Here is a 22,482-nt window from a genome sequence, read left to right as displayed (position 1 = left end):
TTTATGGTAGAAAATTCATTGTCGGCATTTGATTTTCTGATTAGTTGTCTTCTTAGAGGTAACATATTTACATAACAATTTTAAATGTTCCAGATTTTCAATAGTCACCCGACTGATACGACGTGCACCATGGTTCAGAGAGGAGAGTGTCACTCTGGGAAGATTTTGGATACAAAAGTTGAAAACGTTGACACCAAATGATACCAACGAAAACAGGTTATTAAATATGTATTGTAAGCCGTAACACAAACATCAATACATTTCTCCTTTGAGTTATTATCGTCTTATATATTACACCAAGAGCATTACTTACAGCCGAATAGAACGGATTTGTTTCACAAATAATACTGCTAAAAGACGAAAACAAGAACTTTGCGGTCGAATATGCCGACAAGTTATAACACCTTATCGGCAAAAATTGGGAAGAAATAAAACAAAAATCTAGATATTCTTGGCTTTACGTATTCCCAAATGCCTTAAAGACTTGCTGGTGAGAGCTGATTTCCCCCTCTAAATCAGACTCTTCGTAAGGGATGGGTTCTTCCAAAGGGTCGTTGGAAAAAACTAGGCAAATACTGAAAACCCAGACTTTTAACAGCTCTTCTCTGGTATTCAATACACCATATTTTGCAATGTTATTTTACATGACTACACATGCTGTGTATCTTCAATAGCGTAAATGTGGTAAACATAATATGTGTGTGAGTCAGAACTGTCTTTTCAAAAATGAATGAACTGCCACCGTACATGCCGTAGTGACTGTGATTTCAAATTTGTGACCTTCTGTCCTGTGACTTTTTTCCGTTTACGTAAGAATACAAAACCGCTTATGCAGAAAGAGTAATAAAAAACATACTAAACCCTTACTACACTGAAAGCTATTCAGTTTAAAAAAAAGTATTTCTAAGACCGTCCTTCTGTAATTCTAATGACCAAGGAGTTCTCGTGAGTGTTCGTTGGTGTTTGTGATAGTTAAAGATAATTTGGACAGTTGCGAAAATCTTGTGCTATATGTCACTGATTATAGTTATACGAAACATATATTCAATGGGAGACAACTTGTATTCGTTATCTGATACGTTTTATTGATGCTGCGTACATTTAACATGCGTGTATATATCTACAATTAATATATTTATACATAATAAATCATACTACATCTTTTGACAATACTTATATTGCACTTTATACTACTGGCGGAAGTTGACGAATAAAACAGAAGATTTTATTTTGACATTTTTAATTTAATTAATCTGTGTTCACCATGCTTTACCTCACCATAAAATCAATTGAATATCGTGTCTGTATAGATTTGTCGAAATCATTTTCATCATACGGATACCACAAAACATAGTTTGTATTCCATATGTTATTATAGATGTTAAACCCAATGCCTTTAATGTCATCAACGGTAATTGGTTCAAGTGGTACAGGAAATGGTGATGGATGCTTCGTTTTTGTCCCTATAACAACTAAAGGTGCATCTTAAGTTATTAACTGAAGACCATTTCCTGACTCGTCAATATAATATGCCCCATTATCAACCGCTAAAAGATAAACATGTAGAGAGAATACAATACCTATTTTACAAAAACAAAATGTTTTACAATGTATTGTAAAATACATAAAAGTCTTCTTTTGCACTATATTCTTTACTAATTCAAGATATTTTTATTAAAAAAACCATTAACTTGACTATCGATTTTTTTTCACTCGAAATATTTTCTATGTAGCTTAGTTTGTTCACCTTTTCGAGAAAAAAAATGTCTTATAATATATTGTGATTTCTTTGTTTTAAGATAACTTTTTGTATGGTGTCGAACACATGCGTTGTCTGAGGATACATATTTTAAGACAGCAAAATGCTCACGAATTTGTTATATTTCAAAGAAAGGGCTATTTCGATATTCATTTCTCTAGTGATGTTTGTCTCTTCCTCAACAACAAAAACTTTGTACTAGTCTGTGCTGTAAAATATTGCGTATTTGCGGAATTAATTCATTGTTCTGCGAACAGCTATTGTAAAACAAAATATACAAATAATCTAGAGGCTCTTAAGAGACTGTGTCGCTCACCTGTATTTACTGATGCTTTGGAAATCGTGTAAAATAAGATTAAAATAATAATTAATAGTATTAGATATAAGCTATTATTAGATACTATAATGAGATATAAGATGACAGAAAACTGCAAAAGTTCCGTAAAATTATTAACTCAGGGGCAGCAACCCAACAAAAGTCATCGGACACATTTTTAAAACTAGATACCCTAATGATGATTATGGCTAAGTTTGGTTAAATTTGTCTCAGTAGTTTAAGAGAAGAAGATTATTGTAAAAGATTACAAAAAATTAGGAAAATTGTTAAAAATTGACTATAAAGGACAATAACTCCTTAAGGGGTGGACTGACAATTTTGGTCGTGTTGACTTATTTGTAGATCTTACTTTGCTGAACATTGTTGCTGTCTACAGTTTATCTCTATCTATAATAACCAATAAACTGTTCCAGCTAGAATACGACCACAGAGGTCGAACTCTGAACAGTTGGGGCAAGTATGGACACAACATTCAAGCTTGGTACAGCTCTGAATTTGGATTGTGTTTAAATATTTGACACAGCATAGGTTTCTGACACAGAATAAACGGGGTCATATTGAACTTAAAATTTTCAAATTTAGCTATATTCAATATCCAAAATATAAATACATAGTAAGATTCAGCATATCAAAGAAACACAATAATTCAATTTTTATTGAAATCAAACAAAGTTTAATTCTGGACCCTTTGACCTCAATGTGAACCAATTTGATAACGAGGCCCAAAAATTAAAAATCCGAATACTTGTTCAGATTCAGCATATCAAAGAACCCCAAAAATTCATTTTTTTTTTTAAATCAAACTAAGTTTCATTTTGGACCCTTTGAACCTTAATGTAGACCCATTTGAAAACAGGACCCATAATTAAAAATATAAGTACACAGTTAGATTCGGCATATCAAAGAACCTCAATAATTCAAATTTTGAGGAAATCAAACAAAGTTTAAATTTGGACCCTTTTGACCTCAATTTGATGTAGGGGCCAAAGATAAAAAAAATATAAATTCATGGTTAGATTCAGCATATCAAAGAACCCCATCTATACAATTATTGTTGAAATCAAACAAAGTTTAATTTTGGACCATTTGGACCTCAATGTGGACAATTTAAAAACAGGGCCTTAACAAACTGTTAGAGTCAGCATTTTAAAGAAGCCCAAGAATTAAAAGATAAAACCCAATTGAAATTGGTCAATAAATAAGCAATTTATGCAAGTATTAGAAAAGTATTGTTTTTGGCCCTTCATTCCTAAGCAGTTTGGGCCATAACCTAAAACATCAGTCCCAACGTTTCTTTTTTTGCTATGGAACCTTGTGGTACAAATTTAGAAAGATCCACACACTTTAACACAAGTTTTTGTCTCGAATCTACAAAAAAATGCTTATTTGAACCCCTTTTTTGGCCCCTAATTCCAATTGGGACCATAACCCCCAATCAATCCCAACTGTTCTTTAATGGTTATAAACCTTGTGTTTAAATATTATTTATTTATATTAACTTATAATAAAGTTATTATCCTGAAATCAACTGTCTTCGGACGACGCTGACGACGACGACGACGAAGGGATACCAATATACGACCAAACTTTGTTAATTTTTTGCTGTCGTATAAAAACTGCAAAATTTCATAAAAATCACAAATTCAGGACACATTTTTAAACATGATACCCTAGTGATGATTGTAACAAAGTTTTATTAAATTTGTCTCAGTAGTTTCAGAGGAGAAGATTTTTGTAAGGGATTACAAAAATTTACGAAAAATTGTTAAAAAATTGACTATAAAGTAGGGATGTCAAAAGATCTGAAATTTAATACTCGGATACTCGGTCATGATACTCGTGTACTCGCGAGTACTCGGAGTAATCTTAAACGCTTATTGAAAAGTTTAGATTTTAGGTTGGATGCAGTGTTTTTGTTATTACCTTTCATAAACATATTAATGAAAGACAAACGTATTACAAATATAGCTTGCTCCTCTGTCGTTTTTGTGTCAATTAAACAATGAATTACCGACCGCAGTTTTCACAAATAACCTATAATAATAGCAATTATCGTTTGTGTACATGTTCATGAACCACATTCCAATAAAATCCAAAAAAATATTTGCATATAGAGTCCGACAAAGTAGACATTATATGTATCATCTGTTCCTGCATGAGGAGTTGGTATTTTTTTTTATAATACGACTTCTCCATTAATTTGTCAACAACAATATTGGACTTCAAATTACTTGTGCTTTTTCGTGTTGCTCAGTATTAATTTTTCAGTTGTTTTTTTTTTGGCACAATCGTTTGTCTGATTTTCTTTTTTTTAGCCATGACGTTGTCAGTTGATTTTCGACTTTTGTGTTTGAATGTCACTCTCGTACTTTCGCCTATCTCTAAATTGTAAATAAAAAAAATATTGTTAAGTTTCGAAAACAGAGTAATTAAATTAAATTGATTAAATGTACATCTCATACCAATTACGTTTACATAGAAGTCTTGATTAACAAACAAAGGTAAATTTTTATGAGTTAATTATCAATCCATGAAAGTGTTGATCCGTGTACAACACCATTAAAAATTTCTCCAATCAGTTGCATAGGGTTCACCTCAGGTCACTTGGATTTTGTTCTTGTTTAGAAATATGATCTGGTCAACAATTTCAGACAAAAGACTGTTTGACTTTCTATATTTTTTTTACAAGTAGTGCACATGATAACATTAACTTGGAAGGAATGGTAGTTGCAATTGCTTGCACTACTATAACAAAATCCTCAGGATAAACATATTTATGTTGTTAATTGATTTTATTTAGTATTACGAAAGAGGTATATCAACAGAACTAAACGAATGGAAATGTGAAGATAACTGTATCAAGATGTATAACAGGCAAACGAGTATCTGAGTACTAAAACTGTACTCGAGTTTTCGGCCTTCCGAGCGAGTACACGAGTACTCGTTGCCATCCCTACTATAAAGGGCAATTAATCCTTGAGGGGTCCACTGACAATTTTGGTAATATTGACTTATTTGTAGATCTTTCTTTGCTGAATATTATTGCTGTTTACAGTTTATCTCTATCTATAACAATATTCAAGATAATAACCAAAAACTGCAAACTTTCCTAACATCACCAACTCGTTGGAAGCAACCAAACAACGGGTTGTCGGATTCGTCTGAAAATTTCAAGGCGGATAGATCTTAACCTCATAAACTTTTTTCACCTTGTCAGATTGGCTCTGAATGCTTTAGTTTCAGATATATAAGCCAAAACAGCATTTTACCCCTATATTCAATTTTAGCCATGTCGACCACGTTGGTTGGCAGGCGGGTCATCAGACACATTTTTAAAACAAGATATCCTAGTGATGATTGTGGTCAAGTTTGGTTAAATTTGGCTCAGTAGTTTCAGAGGAGAAGATTTTTGTTAAAGTTAACAGACGACGACGACGACGGACGACAGACGCCAAGTGATGAGAAAAGCTCACTTGACCTTTCAGGTCAGGTGAGCTAAAAATTACTATACCGTGTACATATTGACTTCCATTCTGAACGACATTTGTAGGATCAACGAGATAACCAACTTTTGACAAATACCACTTTCGGTTTGATTTTGGTACTGCTGGACTGAAGTAGTAAGAAATTGATTCCGCTAGACGGCTTGGTGTCTTGCTCTTCAAAATAACTCTTGCTTCAAAGCCTAAATGATATAGTTAAACTTGTTCATTTGTACGAAAACTTGTACTTTTCGTGAAAATAAGTTATTTTTTGTAAGAGCGTGGGTAGTTTTACCAGTATTAAGTTTCTAAATTTTAGATTTCAGGATTTAATTTATTTACCTGTTCGTTTCTATTAAATTGATAACTTAGTTCCTCACATTAACGAACAAAAGCTAATTGATTAATTCGGTTTGTTCAAGAGTAAATAAAGCGGAAGTATTAACAACAAAGCAGAACGAGCATTTTTTGTGCTGAAATAAATTGTCATTGATATGGTTATATTTATAAATTTACTGTTTACAAATATTTGAATTTTTTGAAATACTAAGGCTTTTCTACCTCAGGCATAGATAACCTTAGCTATATTTGGCAAAACCTTCAGGAATTTTGGTCCTCAATGCTCTTTAACTTCGTACTTTATTTGGCCTTTTTAACTTTTTTGGATTCGAGCGTCACTGATGAGTCTTTTGTAGACGAAACGCGCGTCTGGCATATATACTAAATTTAGTCCTGGTATCTATGATGAGTTTATGAAGGAAGAACAAAAATTTGCTTCCGCCAATTTGCAGATTTAACTCTGTTGTGCGGATATTTAGAACTATAGTCATTATGAATACAGAAAATTTTGAAGAGTGCAAAGAGAAAAGTACAGGCTCCATGCTTAAAAGTTTTGACAACATTTACAGATTGAACGAGTGATTTCTGATGTTCCGAAAGGCTAGAAAATATGCTCTGTATTCATTGTATTGCATCGTTGATGAATGAAAAAAAACAATTAAGTTTGATCGTAGCAACAAGTAAGTCCTTTCGAATAATTAATGACATAATTCAATAAGAAATAAGTGACTTGACGGGCACCGAAAAGGGATCTGGAACTAAAGACGCTTTGTTTATTCTGTACTTTTTGTTTTGAATGTTTACATGAATTACATAATTATCTATTTCCTACATTTCAATGCACAATTGTTTAAAAACTTGGGGCAACGATCACATAAATGGGTTTTAGATTTTATATTTAGGCCAAGATGATTGTATTGCTCCCAAATATCTAATAATGCAGGCTTAACGAACTTTGAACACGAGTTCACATACTTATACGAAACACACATGTGGAGTGTATATACATCATTATGTATCGTTTGTGTGTTTTCAAACAAGATTTGATGATGGTAATGATAATATCGTTATATTCTAAACAGCTGAAGCTGGCATAGATTATTTGCGAGTCAAAGTGACCAATAAGTGTTTGTCTCAAAATTCCAAAACAAACTGATTTAGATAGAGCAATGATTCAATTATTAAGTAGATTACAAGGTGTCTGAAGATAGATCATTCCCAATCTTCAAAATATACACTGTTAAATTCGTGCCTAGAAATTAAACCTTTGTATTAGATGTTGAAGTATGAAAGTGTTAAGGATTGTAGTTAATATTTAAACACAATACATGTAAACACCTTTAGAACTGGGACAAGTTTAGACCAAAATGCATAAATGATGTGTTTAGCATTGTGTTTTTTTTAAAGTGTACACCTTCAAAAAAGTATCCCACCACCCTGGTTTTGTGTAAAAACTAAAAGAATATAAGATAAAATATTATTTGAGGCTCCATAGGTATATATACCTTTTGAATTTTTGTTATCGACATGACATGAGTACATGGATAAATAAAATAAAAATGTTGGAGAAAAAATAACTATGGGTGTTATTAAGAAGAAAAATTCAATTGCGCTATTTCAATGGAAACAATAATATGCACCAGTGGTATTAAAAAACACAAAAGTGTTCAATGCCGAATAAGCGATCCTAACCGTCTACTTATTGTTGACTTTGTTGTAGAACTTTTTCCAATTCCTGGTGCAAATACATCACCAATGTATCCACTGAACATATCTGGGACATAATTGGTCGTTATGGTATCGTCAGTTTAGAACTAGCTCAACATTTGCAGCAGGAATGACAAAAACTACATCTACAAAGAATTCAACATTGTATCCATATATATGTAGGTTTGTTTCGATGATCGTGTGAACGGTGGTTTCGCCCGATATTGGACGTTGTCGTACTTATTGAAACCACTGACACATATAGTCGTTTAAAAAAAGGAATAAATGACAGGTGATGTATGCATGTGTAAGGTTGTATTTTAAAAACTTCAGCGTGTTTACCGGCAGGAGAAGTTTCGTCTGACTGTCGTTCATTGTATTCTACTATAATGGTCTGTGGGGCACCATAGGATGTATTTGCAGTCGAATTTTCCATCACAAGTTCTAGCACAAATCTACACGAATCTAAATAAAAGCCAGTATAAACATATATATTGATGATAATTTAATAATCATATCTGTTTCATCTATACGTATCAAAAAAAATTCAAGATCTTTTTAAGAACACAGGGAATTCAAATTTGTTTTTTAGTCCAGGAAAAGTATATGTACACAAAACTCGTGGATAATGCGACGTTTTGTTTAAGGGTGATATTTACAGAAATGTTATATTAATATTTCTTTTTGATCGAGTTGAGTCATTTCAATTGATATTTTTAAAGTTTTTAAAGTGTGTCTTTCTATGATGTAATATTATACTACTATTTAAAACGATTATACCCGCTGTATTTCTTTGCACATGTCTGAAGTCAAGAACTTGTTGTTCAGTAGTTGTCGTGTGTTGATGTGGTTCATAAGTGATTTTCGTTTCTTTAACCGATTAGACTTGATTTTTCTTTGTGAATTGTTTTACACTAGTCGTTTTGTGCCTTTTATAGCTTGCTAAACATTGTGAGCCAAGGCTCCGTGTTAAAGGCCATACTCTGACCTACGATGGTTTACTTTTTAAACATTGTGACTTGGATAGAGAGTTGTGTGAATGTGACTTATACCACATCTTTTTCTATTGGTGAGTTTGATGTTACACTACAAAAAACGATGATATATATTTTGTCTTGAATTACTGAATTCAGAAGAAAAATAACAATGTTTGAATTCCATTTGTTTCATCCAGCACTTACACATACTATGAAATATAATCGGAGCTGTGGTATTTAATAAAATTAAGATCCTATTACACTTTTATGTGATGCTTTTCGATGTTGATATTAATAAAATTGAGAATGGAAATGGGGAATGTGTCAAAGAGACAACAACCCGCCCAAATAAAAAACAACAGCAGAGGGTCACCAACAGGTCTTCAATGTAGCGAGAAATTCCCGCACCCGGAGGCGTCCTTCAGCTGGCCCCTAAACAAATATATATTAGTCCAGTGATAATGAACGCCATACTAATTTCCAAATTGTACACAAGAAACTAAAATTAAAATAATACAAGACTAACAAAGGCCAGAGGCTCCTGACTTGGGACACGCGCAAAAATGCGGCGGGGTTAAACATGTTTGTGAGATCTCAACCCTCCCCCTATACCTCTAACCAATGTAGTAAAGTAAACGCATAACAATACGCACATTAAAATTCAGTTCAAGAGAAATCCGAGTCTGATGTCAGAAGATGTAACCAAAGAAAATAAACAAAATGACAATAATACATAAATAACAACAGACTACTAGCAGTTAACTGACATGCCAGCTCCAGACTTCAACTAAACTGACTGAAAGATTATGATTTCATCATATGAACATCAGGCACAATCCTTCCCGTTAGGGGTTTAGTATCATACCATCATAACATATATGAGAAGAACATAACCCGTGTCATGCCAACAACTGTTTTTAGAATAAATGTGTTTAGTTCCGATGCAAAGACCTTATCAGTGACTCAATATTAACGCCAAAATATGCAATCTTTAATGACTTGACAACAGTATCGTAATTATATCCCTTCTTAATAAGTCTATTTAAAGGTTTTGTAAGTTTCTGAGGTGAATACTGACACCTTTGTGCTTTATAAAGAATATTACCATAAAAAATTGGATGTGAAATACCTGAACGTATTAGAAGTCTGCATGTTGAGCTATATTTACGAATGATGTCTTTATACCGATGATAAAATTTAGTAAATGTTTTGACTAGTTTGTGATATCGAAAACCCTGGTGTAATAATTTTTCAGTAATACATAAATTTCTCTCGTTAAAATCTAAAACATTGTTACATACACGAGCGAATCGTACAAGTTGAGATATATAAACACCGTAAGATGGTGACAAGGGAACGTCACCATCTAAAAACGGATAATTAACTATAGGAAATGAAAAATCATCCCTTTTATCATAAATTTTAGTATTCAGCTTTCCATTAGTTATATAGATATCAAGATCGAGAAAAGGGCAGTGGTCATTGTTAGTATTAGCTTTATTTAAAGTAAGTTCAACAGGATAAATTTCATTAATATACATACTGAAGTCGTCATTATTGAGAGACAAAATATCATCCAAATATCTAAAAGTATTATTAAATTTGTTTATCAGATGTTGTTTCGATGGGTCTTTGCTTATTTTTGTCATAAATTGTAACTCATTAATGACTTCATATACTTTCGGTCAAGATAGTTATTCCAAAAACATGTATGGAAAGCATTGTAAAAGAGGGGCGAAAGATACCAGAGGGACATATGAACAGATAACGCCATGGCTAAACATGGAAACAGACAAACAGACAAATAATAGTACACAAGACGCAACATAGAAACATTAAGGTTAAACCCTACCAACAAAATGGAGGTGTAATCGCCGTCATACGTCTTGTTGATGTAAGAATTATATATTTGAAATCCATACCTTGATCTAATCTCCACATTCTGTTTAATTTAGTCTTCCAAAGTTTAGACTCTGGATTTGCATTCTTAGTAGAATTAGGTTTATCATATCCTGCCCCTCCGTAGTAGTTATACAATGATGACATATAACTAAAATCTGATTCATTATACGTGTTATATAGTATAGCTCCCATTGGGTTAGAGGCATTTGATGCCCAATTAACCTGCAATTGCAAACAGTTATTCTATCATCTTTCTGATAATTTTGAAAATAATTCTAATCAGTACTTTATATGTGATTGCTAAAATTACACGATGTTCCCTTTTAAACACATATCCTCAATTGTATGTAACAGCTGTAATTTCATCACAGGGTCCTTCAATTGGGACGTGAAGAACAAAATGTGCAACTTGTCCAAGGTATACATGTGCCCACTATTGCCTCCAGACAATGACAACTACGACTAAGAAGCTGATACACAATACGACATAAGTATTCTATATGTCACTAGCCAAAGCTTAACTCTATCAGAAAAAAAATAGATATTAATCTTTTGTTGGAAAATTGCATTGCTTTAAACAAAGATTTATTTTACATAGGTTAATGTACCTCAAATTGTTTTTTCTTCTAGTAAATCCATATTCTAGATATAATGATTAGATATCATAAAGCTTTTGTAAGTATGGGTTCTTTCTGTTCAACTTGTTTTAAGGGCTTAAATAAGCAAAACTCAAAGACTACTTTCGATATTAGCTTGGATAACTAATTTGTAATGGTATTCTAAAAAGGCAAATGGTAAATAGTAAAATATTCAGCTATTTTTTTTAATCAAAAAAATATTAATTATTTTTTTAAATATTCATTCAAGCTTAATAGTTATTTGTTTATTTCTTTAAGTTAATAAATTTAAATTTCACTGGCAACGGTTAAGGGCCTAGCATTACATGCGTATTCTGAACTATAATATGTTAAAATGTAAATGCACTTTGTCGCCTGATGTTTACGGATGATATTAAAAAAAAAAAAGTAAAATCACAAAAATACTTAAATCCGAGGAAAATTCAAAACGGTAAGTCCCTAATCCAATGGAAAAAACAAAAGATCAAACACATCAAATGAATGGACAACAACTGTCATATTCCTGACTTGGTACAGGCATTTTCTAATGTAGAAAATGGTGGATTAAACCTGGTTTTATAGTGCTAAACCTCTCACTTGTATGACCATCGCATCAAATTCCATTTTATTGACAGCAATGCGTTAATAAAAAAAGAAATAATAGGCAAAATTGTCAAAATAGGGGTACAGCAGTCATCACCGTGTCAAAAACTCAACCAGAACAAAAACAAACAAATATTTAACAAGGAAACACTAAAAGTCATTTATCAAATTTAACAACCACGTTCATTCTTACTTATTTTTGTACTTTTTTTTAAGTATGTTAAAATTAACCAATAAAGGTTTGAAATATCTTAAGTCATGTTACCGAATGACTAGGTTAACATCAACTCTGATGTATAATCGCGCGTTTGAAGTCGGAATGTAAACGTCACTCAGGTAGAGATATAATATAATTTTGTCGACCAAAGTATGCAAAAATCATAATAGAACAAAAACATAATGACGGGATGTTGAAAATACAGAGCCACGTTACATGTATATGTATCAAAGAAACACAAAAAGTCACACGGACAAAGCACACTAGCAAAAATAGATAATACGAACAACACATTGACAGGATGCATAAGTACCGACCACGTCAAATGGATATCACAAAAAAAAACCAGACCAAAAATTAAAAGTAATATTAATAAAGACAAATAAATTGATATTTCCGGAAATATGTGTTGTCTATGACAAGTCGATTTCGTCAAAGCTATGTTTCAACCCATTTTTGAAAAAAATTACACACTACGAATATAAAAGTCATAAACACACATTGAGATTATAAAAAAATGTAAAACACACTGAGAATTGAAATTAAACACTGATATTTCAAAAAGACGCACTTTATATGCGCACATATCTAATTCGCATACTTAATCTGATTCTCTTACACGCATAAAACAGTTAGGGGACATAAATCGTTAGTCCTTCAATTTGGCGACTTAAAAAAATACAAGAAAAATCCCCACTTACTCGCATTACAACATATAACCAAATGGTGAAAAACTTTATTAAGATTACGAAAGTATTGGAACAATCTGCAAAATGAAAAACAATGAAGTGAATTGTTAACCCAAGTTCCTATTATAGCATATAAACGTAACAAAACTATAAAGATTACTTTGCAAAATCAGGATAGCAGTTGAGAGTTTATTTTTAAAAGGGACTCATGCTTAAACATTTTTAAGCAAAAAATCCCGATAGCGACACTGTTTATAATAATCTGAATTATAAGCAACAAACTTTTGAATATGAGTAAGCAAAAAACCTTATTTAGTCTTGAAATGTATTACGAATAATGGTTGAAGAAAACGCATTCTATTTTAATGACGAGAGTTCGGAAGACCAAGATATTAATCTGTTGAATTATTCATCTCATGAGTATTCATTCTAAATTTGCATAGTTATCTCCGTATGTATTTGTGAAATCTTCCGAAATAATCTGCGGGACAATCTTCGGGACAATCTGCGGATCCCGGACCCGCCGATTATTATTATAACATCCAAGCCAAACATAATCTGCAGGACCCGCCGATTATTACTATCATTCTAATAAAATCTGAACCAAAAATAATCTACGGGGAGGAGCCTAGTCAATTTAGCTCCATGAAAACCACTGAACTATATGCACAAAATTTAGAGTAGGCTGTTGTCTGCTCTATGGTCGGGTTGTTGTCGCTTTGACGTATTCCCCATTTCCTTTTTCAATTTTACATATAGAACTTGGTGGGGTTACACATGACTGTGAGTGTTCATGCTCAAATTAATTTACCTAAATTGATATTTGTTTTTTCTACATTGGGGAGAGGTATAGGGGGAGTATTGAAATCTCAAAAATATATTTTAACCTCGCCGTATTTTAGTAACCTGTTCCAAGCCAGAAGCGTCCGGCCTTTGTTACTAGTCTCGATGATTTTTAATTTAGTTCATTTAAATTTAAGATTTAATTCGGAGTTTAGTATGAGGTCCATGATCACTGAACTAGTACACATTTTCTGAAACACCTCGGGTGCGGGATTTTTTCTTTTTCTCTGTATTGAAGACCTTTTGGTGCATGCTTTCGGCTGTTTAATGCTCTTTGGTCGGATTATTGTCTATTTGACTCATTCCCAATTTCCATTCTCAATTTTAAACAATATCATTAAATAACTTATGCAGATTATTTTATGGTTTCGGTTTTCGAATAATCGGCGGGTCGTGATTATTAAAAGCCGAAGATTTTATTATTGAAAATAATCGGCGGGGTCTTTATTTTAAAAGCCGAAGATTTTATAATTGATAAAAATCGACGAGGTCGTGAATTTCTAAAAGCCGAAGATTATTTGTTTCCATGTATTTCTACAGGAAACAAATAATGATAATCGGGGAGTTCACTGTGGCTTTCCATATACATTTATCTTAGTATGTCTATTAAAAATCTCAGTGTGTAATCTAAAATTCTGTGTGTGTGTTCTTCGGGGTTTTTTAATCTCTATGTGTGTAATTTTGATTTCAGTCAGTGTGTTATTTTAGGTTTTAAAATCTCAGAATGTGTATTTTACTTCTCAGTGCTTCCATATTTGTGCTTTTTTGGGGGGAGTTCGGTTTATAAATTAATTTTGTACTCTTTTTTTCAACTGTCGCACACATAAAAATGGCGTAAAGTTTAAAATTTAGAAACAAAACATCAGTTCAACTACTGGTATTTAGCCTAACTCGTCCGTATGATATAAACGATTACATACTTTACACTTTTATTTTCTATGATAAGTGTTTTGAGTAAGATAGGCCAAACTGGTAAAGTATTAACGTCTTTCGGTTAGCTTTAGCTTTAAATGTTGTGATACCTACTATAATAGAAGCTAAATGTTTATGATGTTTAACACAAAAATGAATTAGTGTTGTGACCTGAAATATGTTTTTCTACTTGCACACTGATATATGATATATGTAATACATACTTTGTTAAAAGGATCATACAAAGTTCTTAAAGATCCATCACCATTGAAGCCTATCTTCATTCCCTGTTCACATTCAAAGTCTCTGCTTAAAATCGAAGTGATGTTTTGAATTTGGTATTCTGTAAAATATTTTAGGATAAAGTTGTAATGGAAAATGAAATACATTTAGCGTGTCCTATTTTCAAAATATATTTTTTTGCGTTGCTATTTTCATTTAGTTTCATTTTGGTTCATTCTTTAGATCTTTACACTCAACTTTAATTAATAGGATACGAGCTTCTTGTCGTCCTTTTGGGCATACAATGTGCACTTTTAATAAAATTTTGAAATGTAGGTATATTCTTTTAATGTCTTGAACTAAATTGTCACTGATAACTTGGACTATTATACTATAATCGTCCCAGTTGATAATCGAAATAGTGTTATGTAGTTAAATTTTAACGTTCTAGACCAATTAAAATGATTTGTGAACAAATAAAACACATGATACTTCAAAAGCATGTTTATTTCATAAAACTAAGTAATAACAGTAAAATATACTTGGCTTGATAACGTTCTTTATGATTCAACTTTCCAATAAATTTTAGTACTCAAAAGTCGTGCTACATTATAGAAAGAGTTCTTTTACAAGCTACTAGCTGTAGATGAAGACAGACAAAAGGTTTCACGTCAACCAAACAACATCAATCTAGTAAAAACAAACATCACCTATCGCAAAAAAGAAAACAATGAAAAGACGAACAACAATTAAAAAATACTACACGAAACCCACATAGACCCCCCCCCCCCCTCACAATAAGTAAACAGTTCCTGTCTCGTTATTGCCATCCGTCGTAATACTCATTGCATGTACAATAAAATTAACGGTATCAATTTTCTTGCACCAGATGCGCATTTCGACAATACATGTCTCTTCAGTGATGCTCGTGGCATCGTTACAAATTATAAAGTGGAAAATATTCATAATCATCTATGAAACATATATTCCTTATCTGATTGCATTTTTGAAACTTTCGAATGAATGCTTTTAAAACTTTACAATTTGGAATGCAACGGTTTCCTTTTTAGCAGATTATGAAACTCTATTTCAAGAAAATCATGACACGAAACATAAGGCCTGGAATATCGAATCAACTGTGAAATAGATTTTTCATATTCAGGTGCGGCTTCAGTGTTAATTATACACTAATTATGGTGAGTTATCAATAGCAAAATTGGAGTCACATTATGTCGTAAAAATAAGTTTTTAATCGACCATCGTTGTCAGTTTCGTTATGTTAGTCAACATATGTAGCAGACTTAACTGTAAACGTGGTATCCTGTATTTCAAATTCATTGAGATATCGTGATGATGTCAGTGTCAGATAAAATATTAAACGCATTCTTTCAATCTGGCATTTAGTTTAGAAAGAAGAATACTGGAGTAAACATAAGAGAGGTCAAATATTTTATACTATTGTAGGGGCTTGGATTGAAAGTATTATAACATACATTTTTTTTAGTACCAACATCGTATCACCACGAGTACTCTGAAGCCATGTTTTGATTGGTGATGAAAATTTATATAGATGTTTTTGGAAAAAGTTTTTCGAAGATCACGGCAGATCCAGCAATATGCATGTTGTACGTTAACTGTACTAATTTTACTGCACTAGGTGCTCGTTATGGAAGAGGCCTAATTATTTGAAATGCGATTTAAACAAATAAAATCTAGACCGATTATTTGTCATTTGCGATCGAATAGGAATATAAATTTTATCAACAGCACATATTTGTTAGAAGGCTCATAACGGTGACTACGATACAAGTACCAACAGCAGTCTTGACTCAAATAAGTGGGTAGAATGTTATACAACATCAAACTGCATTTTAATTTTCTGCACACAATGGCATTTTGCATTTACAATCATCTAAATCGTGTATTTGTTTTGTATAAGCTTTCTTACCGCCAACATCAGGGTCTACTGGATTAGTTTCGGACAATAGATATTCTACAATATCGGCAAGTGGATGGTTGCCTAATTTATCTAATGCCACGTGTAAGATTTCTCGCTGTTCTTGCCATGCCATTACACAATTTCTGTAGTTTGAACCTTAAACATAATTAACGAGAAACATGTCAAAATATATTTACTTTTTAGTATTCATATTACTTTCTTTTAGTTGTCGTTATTTCGTTCACAAAAGATTCTTCAGTGACACTCAAATAAAAAAGACCATGGCAAAATAGGGAGCAATACAGTTTCCCTCATAATAAAACTATAAATGCTTTTACGACTGTTGTGTGGTCGAAAGGGTATGAAAACTACGTGAAGATATGTTGCATGTAAACGATAGTCGAACATCAGTCCGAAATTGTCTCGATTTCCAAAACACTTTGTAGAGCTACTGTATTTTTATGGGCTCAAATCTTTTAATAAACAAATATCGTCTGCTAAATGCTTGATTTCTAAATTCAAGTAGTATTTTCTGTTGAAATATGGAAGATTACAACTTATAAAAAATTATCAATAGAGAATACTAGTATACAAAATTATTATACAGGTTGCAGGGAAACAGTATTCGCAAACCGAGTCTGCACTGTTTTATACTACTTCGTGTGTTTTACTGGAAATGTTAATGTCTAACAGAAGGTTTGGCGCGAAAGGGACAATTATTAAACTGCATCTTTTACGTACATTTTTTGGTAAACTAGGACTGTTTGAGTTGTGGAACCCGGTAAAAAATCGTTTTAAATAATCACTAGTTAGAGGCTGCTTTTATGTTTTCTAAGTGTCGTCTCTTAGAATACATTTTACGTCTCGTTATGTGCTCTTAAAACATAGCCATTGTTTGTCATTCAAGGACCAGTTAAAAAAATATAGTTGTAGAAACATAAACAGTAAGGAAGTCACTGTCTTTCAAAAATGAACACCGTGAGTTCCGAGGACCTGCTAGTTTATGATCGTTCATAGGGTTGATCTTTTCCGTTAAACTTTAATAATGGTTATCCTCTGTTATAATAAAATAAAGTGAACTAACAATGATAATTTTGAAATGTCAATGAAACCAAACATTGACGTTATCAGCTACCTGTCAATGCTTTCTGAAACGCAACATTTGTCCAGTTAATGTTGTCTCTAACACTTGGAAGACCCCATGTATGCTCGGGTACTTTGACAAGAAACCTAACTGCATCTTTTATCCTAGGGTCTGTATAATTACATTCATCTTTAAAGAAAAAAAATCAAACAGTAAGAAAAACACATTACGTCACAAGCTCATAATAAAATATGTAGCCTTTAAACCGTTAAGGGTATTTCCCGTAGTTAAAAGTACTGAAATTGCTCTTTATGGTGTGGTGAAACGTTGATTTAAGATATGACATCATATCACCATACATTGATATTCCAAAGGTTAAATAATTACTTGTTCTCTTTATCTGGTAGAATGGCGATATTTCCTACGCATAATTTATTATAGAGTTGATTGTTCTCTTTCAGCCAGCTTTCTTATTTTTCTTTTTTGTTACTATCTTTTATATTTAATTTAATTTTACATAAAATTTAAAATCATAATATTACTTGAATGAAAACAAAGTTCAAGTCCTGTTTGAAACGCTCTTTGGAAAGTAAGCTTATAGGGATCTGAAGAGATTCCTTGAATCCAAGTATCTCCAATTTCTTGTGTCAAAACTGGTAGTTGATTCTTGATTGGTTGTATTGCTTCAATATAATCTTCAAATGTTGAAGCATCAATTTCAGCACCAGGAAACTGTAAACGTAGTATTTCGTAGTAGTTCAAGATTTCCTGAAAATAAAGTTAATTTGTTTTCACTTTGCTTTATCGTAAATAACAATGACTTTCTTTAAAAAAAACTCACATTATCTTAAGCGTAAGTTCCATTTTATATACCAATGATACCAGCAGCACTTTTTTTCTGAGGCTACTTTTTAATTGAAACACAAATATTCTGTGAGATTAATCTATTAATCTTTCTTTGCCTGAAGTATATGAAACTTTTATCAACTAAATTATATATATATATATACAGCCATGTATCACCATCATTGATGGCGATCCGATGGATACATCTGTTGTAGGGTTGTCACTGACTCAGACGTACTTATATATATATATATATATATACACGCATTCATCAATGCAAGATAATGATTAACAGTACATCAGCAATAAGATCAATCTATAATTGTTATTATAAGCAACTGGTCGTACTCATAAACTTATATAAAATGAGGGGATTAACATATTTTCCCATCCAAGCACTAATTTCTAGTACGATAGCTGTTTTATTATTTTGTTCTCGCTTTTGACAAAATGCATACGAACAGATATATTTGTATTTGGATAAAAAGTAATATGAAAGGGAACAGATCTATATTTACACGATCATTTGATAAATAACGTACTTCAATATTTTCAGGGGGGCCACTATTGTCTGTTCTGAAGGCGAAACACAAAGCCTCTGTAACATTCTCAACTACCACACAATCTTTTCGTGAGAGTCCTCCAGGATGAGCAGGATCTGGACCAGGGTTTAGTGGATATCCTCCTAATATAATGTCAGTAATTACCAATCATGATTAAACTAATAGCGTTACCCCTAGTATCAAGCGAACATATTATATCTAAATAAAAGATAAGAGAAGACATTACAGCGATCATTTAACTAGTGAGCATACATTTACAAGGAAATGATAGAGGAGTCTTGAAACGACAATGGTATAACCTATTTTACAGATTACATCGTAAACCAGAGACATCGTAAAACAGAGACAAGCCAATGCAATGACTGTTAAGATTTATAGCAAGATTTTAATCATAATGATTTTTCTTCATTTTCATTGTTGTTCATACTTACGTCACTATTTCTTTAAAATTTTCATAGTGTAGTCTAGTATTTGAAAAAGAAAATCTGTTAAACTGGTATTAGGTATAATAGATATCGCACCTGCATGCCATGTTCCTAGTACTTCTTTCTCTTCAAACTGCCACCTGAAAAGATTTGGTACTGCTGGGGGACTGGTTCCAGGGTTCACACCAACGGAGACGGCTTGTATTCCTTTCTTGACCAATGTAGGTATAATTGCTTGTGTCATACCTTAACGATAAATTATACAAAGTAAGTTTTTGCTTACAAAAAATATAGAAGTTTAACACTCAATAACATTTAAATAAATATAAAATAAGCAACATAAAGAAGCAAAATACATATGGATATCTGAAATAACAGTCATAAGCGAATATTAAAAAGGCCAAACGAAATAGTTACAGGGTCAGTCAGAAGAAAGTTAAGCTTATTATTTTTTTTTTTATTTTAAAATCAAAAGCTGACTTTGCTAAAGTCTATTTTCACCTGGAACATCTCGTTGACTTAGCGTCCTATATTTTCGTGTTAAATTAAACATTTCATCCAAATCACTACTAATGTTTAAACTTAGTCCTAATAAAATTTCATTCATATTCTCCATCTGCATGTTCATTGGTCCAGCATGCCATGTTATATCCCCATATATGGTAACAGCTTCTTTGAATGCTTTTAGGTCCTGATCAGATGGACACTAAAAAATCATACCGACTATTAATACACAGTAATCTAAAGCTAACTAAAGCTAACGTTACGCGTTTTTTGATAATCATGGTCACAGGCGTCATCTCGTACTTTTTTTTCTTTGTTAAATTGGTTGATCTGTTTCAGGGTTGCTGACGCTCAATTGAATAGCTAAATATCTACTTCGTCCATTATAAGGCTTCATTAACAATTATTAATGCGAATAAATAAAAGTGACCTATAGAGGCTAACGTCTACTTCATTTGGTCTGTGATAGTCATAATTCATACATGATACATCTGCCAACGTGTTGATATCACAGATTTTTATTTTAACATATGAACGTAAAATGGTGGATATTATAAATATCGAGATACTAGAAGACACGAACTAAATGGTCAAATAATTCATAAGCCATAGTTCGTTTCCCAAATGATAAGAACATGGGATTTGTTTTTTTTAATATATAGCGTTAGTATGGACCCAATTTTATTTCCATTTAAGAACGTCGAGGTGCATTGCTGTTATACATGTGTTTCTCTTATTCAGACCGTGTGTTGTCATGCGTTTTTGTATAGATTGTTGGTTTATATGCAAATCTTATATCATAAAAATTACACTAACTTATGTCATAAATCCGAATCAGGTGACGTAAAAGACATTTCTTATCCACAATATCAAAATCAGAATTATTATAAACCATCCGATGTGTGTTAGAGGTCATGCTACAGTCAAAAGCGACTCATAAAAGCAAGTCTCCTCATTCAATAAATTATTGATAAGTTAGAGTTGTGACACATTAAAACATGTTTCAATATTTAACATTAACTAAGCTAAAATACTGCAAGCCTACCTTTAATGTAATATTATTTAATATGAAGCCTTGTGGACAATCTACATACAAACTAACTAGCCAAGGGTGTGTTGTATATATAAACCTTTCCTGGTATTGTTTATCTCTCAGTTCTCGTGACAGGTTCACAGCACGAGGAAAGTATTCATGGAAATAGGTATTCAATATATTGTTGATAAATCCTGTCTGTGGAATGCCATTGTATCCAACATCTGTAACAGATTTATTCGATCAGTTAGTCACTGCTTCTTTGGTAGGTATACTAGGTATTTTGTGCCAGAAAAGGGAACATATCTTTTTGGGGCCTGTTCCAAAAATCGGTTTTTAATGATAGTCGTGTGCATAGCATGAGTCATAATAACACCACAGTAGATTACTACAAACAAGGACGATTGACTCGGAGTCAGAACAATGTTACTTTGGAAACAAGCACGTGAAACAAACCGACACAGCGTGTCAGTCAAGTATTAGGTAGGGTTCAAATGCATTATTAACATGTTAAACATCCTGATACATGTACGTGAATAATAAATAAATTTGGTGTATTTACTGTCTTCTGATTGGTTAAAATTATTAGTTTTATTTTCAATGTTGTCAATTTTTATGGCGACACGCCCACTCTGACATACGCCAACTTGTGTGTACGTTGTTATTGTTTTAATATAATTAATATAAAAAGTTCTTTGAGCCTTATTTTTAATAGAAATTTATTTATAATGAATGGCAATAATTTATTTTGATTTTTTATTGAACCATAAAACTAATTTTTGACTCTTCACATTTTACATAATCCGCTTCGCGGATTATTCAATGTGAAGAGTCAAAAATTAGTTTTATGTTTCAATAAATTCAAAATAAATAATAGCCATTCATTAAATAATCCAGCATACATTCATATTATTGTCATTCAATTTGTGTGCTCTTTTGGTGATGTTCCGATCAATCTGTGAACTGTAATTATTTTTGGATTGTTACATTTATAATCATGCCAATGTTCAGTTGTAATTTTCAAGTGATACTTATCTATGTAATATCGCCGGTTATAGAAGCGTAGCCTGTTTTATAGTGATTTTGTTGAAGATCTCTTTTATCGAACTTACTCTAGTGTATTATATTTATACATACCTAAATGATTCATAAATAATACATGGACAAAACGCACATAAGGTGGTCCACTATTCACTGTAAAAACCTAAAACAAAAAATAAATATAAATGCAGTTAATTTGAGTACGCATTGTTCAGTATGCACAATCACCGTGTTCAAGAAGTAGCATAGTTTTTACCAATTTAAAAAACAATCAGTTATTCAAAAATCTACATATGTACATACATATATATAGCACCTCTATATTTACCTGAGTATGAAGTATTGTTATAATAACACAGAATGATATTATAAACGAAATAGTGGTAGCCATCTTTATATTACAGATATGGGTTCATTATCTGTAGTTTTGTATTTAATGTA

The 22,482-nt window shown here is 32.2% G+C and overlaps 1 protein-coding gene across 1 annotated transcript; it reads right to left on the bottom strand.

Moving 5' to 3' along the window:
* Nucleotides 1-1,222: 1,222 nt before the first annotated feature.
* On the bottom strand, nucleotides 1,223-22,482 carry LOC139512141 (uncharacterized). Its single transcript, XM_071299541.1, has 14 exons — nucleotides 22,370-22,482; nucleotides 22,138-22,204; nucleotides 21,013-21,224; nucleotides 19,965-20,169; nucleotides 19,560-19,709; nucleotides 19,018-19,160; nucleotides 18,172-18,397; nucleotides 17,681-17,818; nucleotides 16,555-16,701; nucleotides 14,609-14,727; nucleotides 10,524-10,725; nucleotides 7,967-8,089; nucleotides 5,608-5,781; nucleotides 1,223-1,547 (listed from the first exon to the last, which is right to left on the bottom strand). Exons 1-14 carry the CDS (start codon nucleotides 22,430-22,432, stop codon nucleotides 1,486-1,488), a joined length of 2,031 nt encoding a protein of 676 aa, XP_071155642.1. The 5' UTR covers nucleotides 22,433-22,482; the 3' UTR covers nucleotides 1,223-1,485.

The sequence above is a fragment of the Mytilus edulis genome, chromosome 2 (assembly GCF_963676685.1).
Source record: "Mytilus edulis chromosome 2, xbMytEdul2.2, whole genome shotgun sequence".
In the NCBI taxonomy this organism is placed as follows: Eukaryota; Metazoa; Mollusca; class Bivalvia; order Mytilida; family Mytilidae; genus Mytilus; species Mytilus edulis.
Note: the sequence above shows the minus strand (reverse complement) of the source record. Positions and strands in the feature narration are given on the sequence as shown.

Excerpts from the sequence above, each read along its gene's own strand:
- LOC139512141 (XM_071299541.1), bottom strand. The coding sequence starts at position 22,432 with ATGGCTACCACTATTTCGTTTATAATATCATTCTGTGTTATTATAACA. Across the intron at positions 5,782-7,966 it reads AGACGAAACTTCTCCTGCCG|GCTTTGAAGCAAGAGTTATT; the intron begins GTAAACACGCTG and ends TATATCATTTAG. Across the intron at positions 1,548-5,607 it reads TGGAAGTCAATATGTACACG|CGGTTGATAATGGGGCATAT; the intron begins GTATAGTAATTT and ends TTTATCTTTTAG.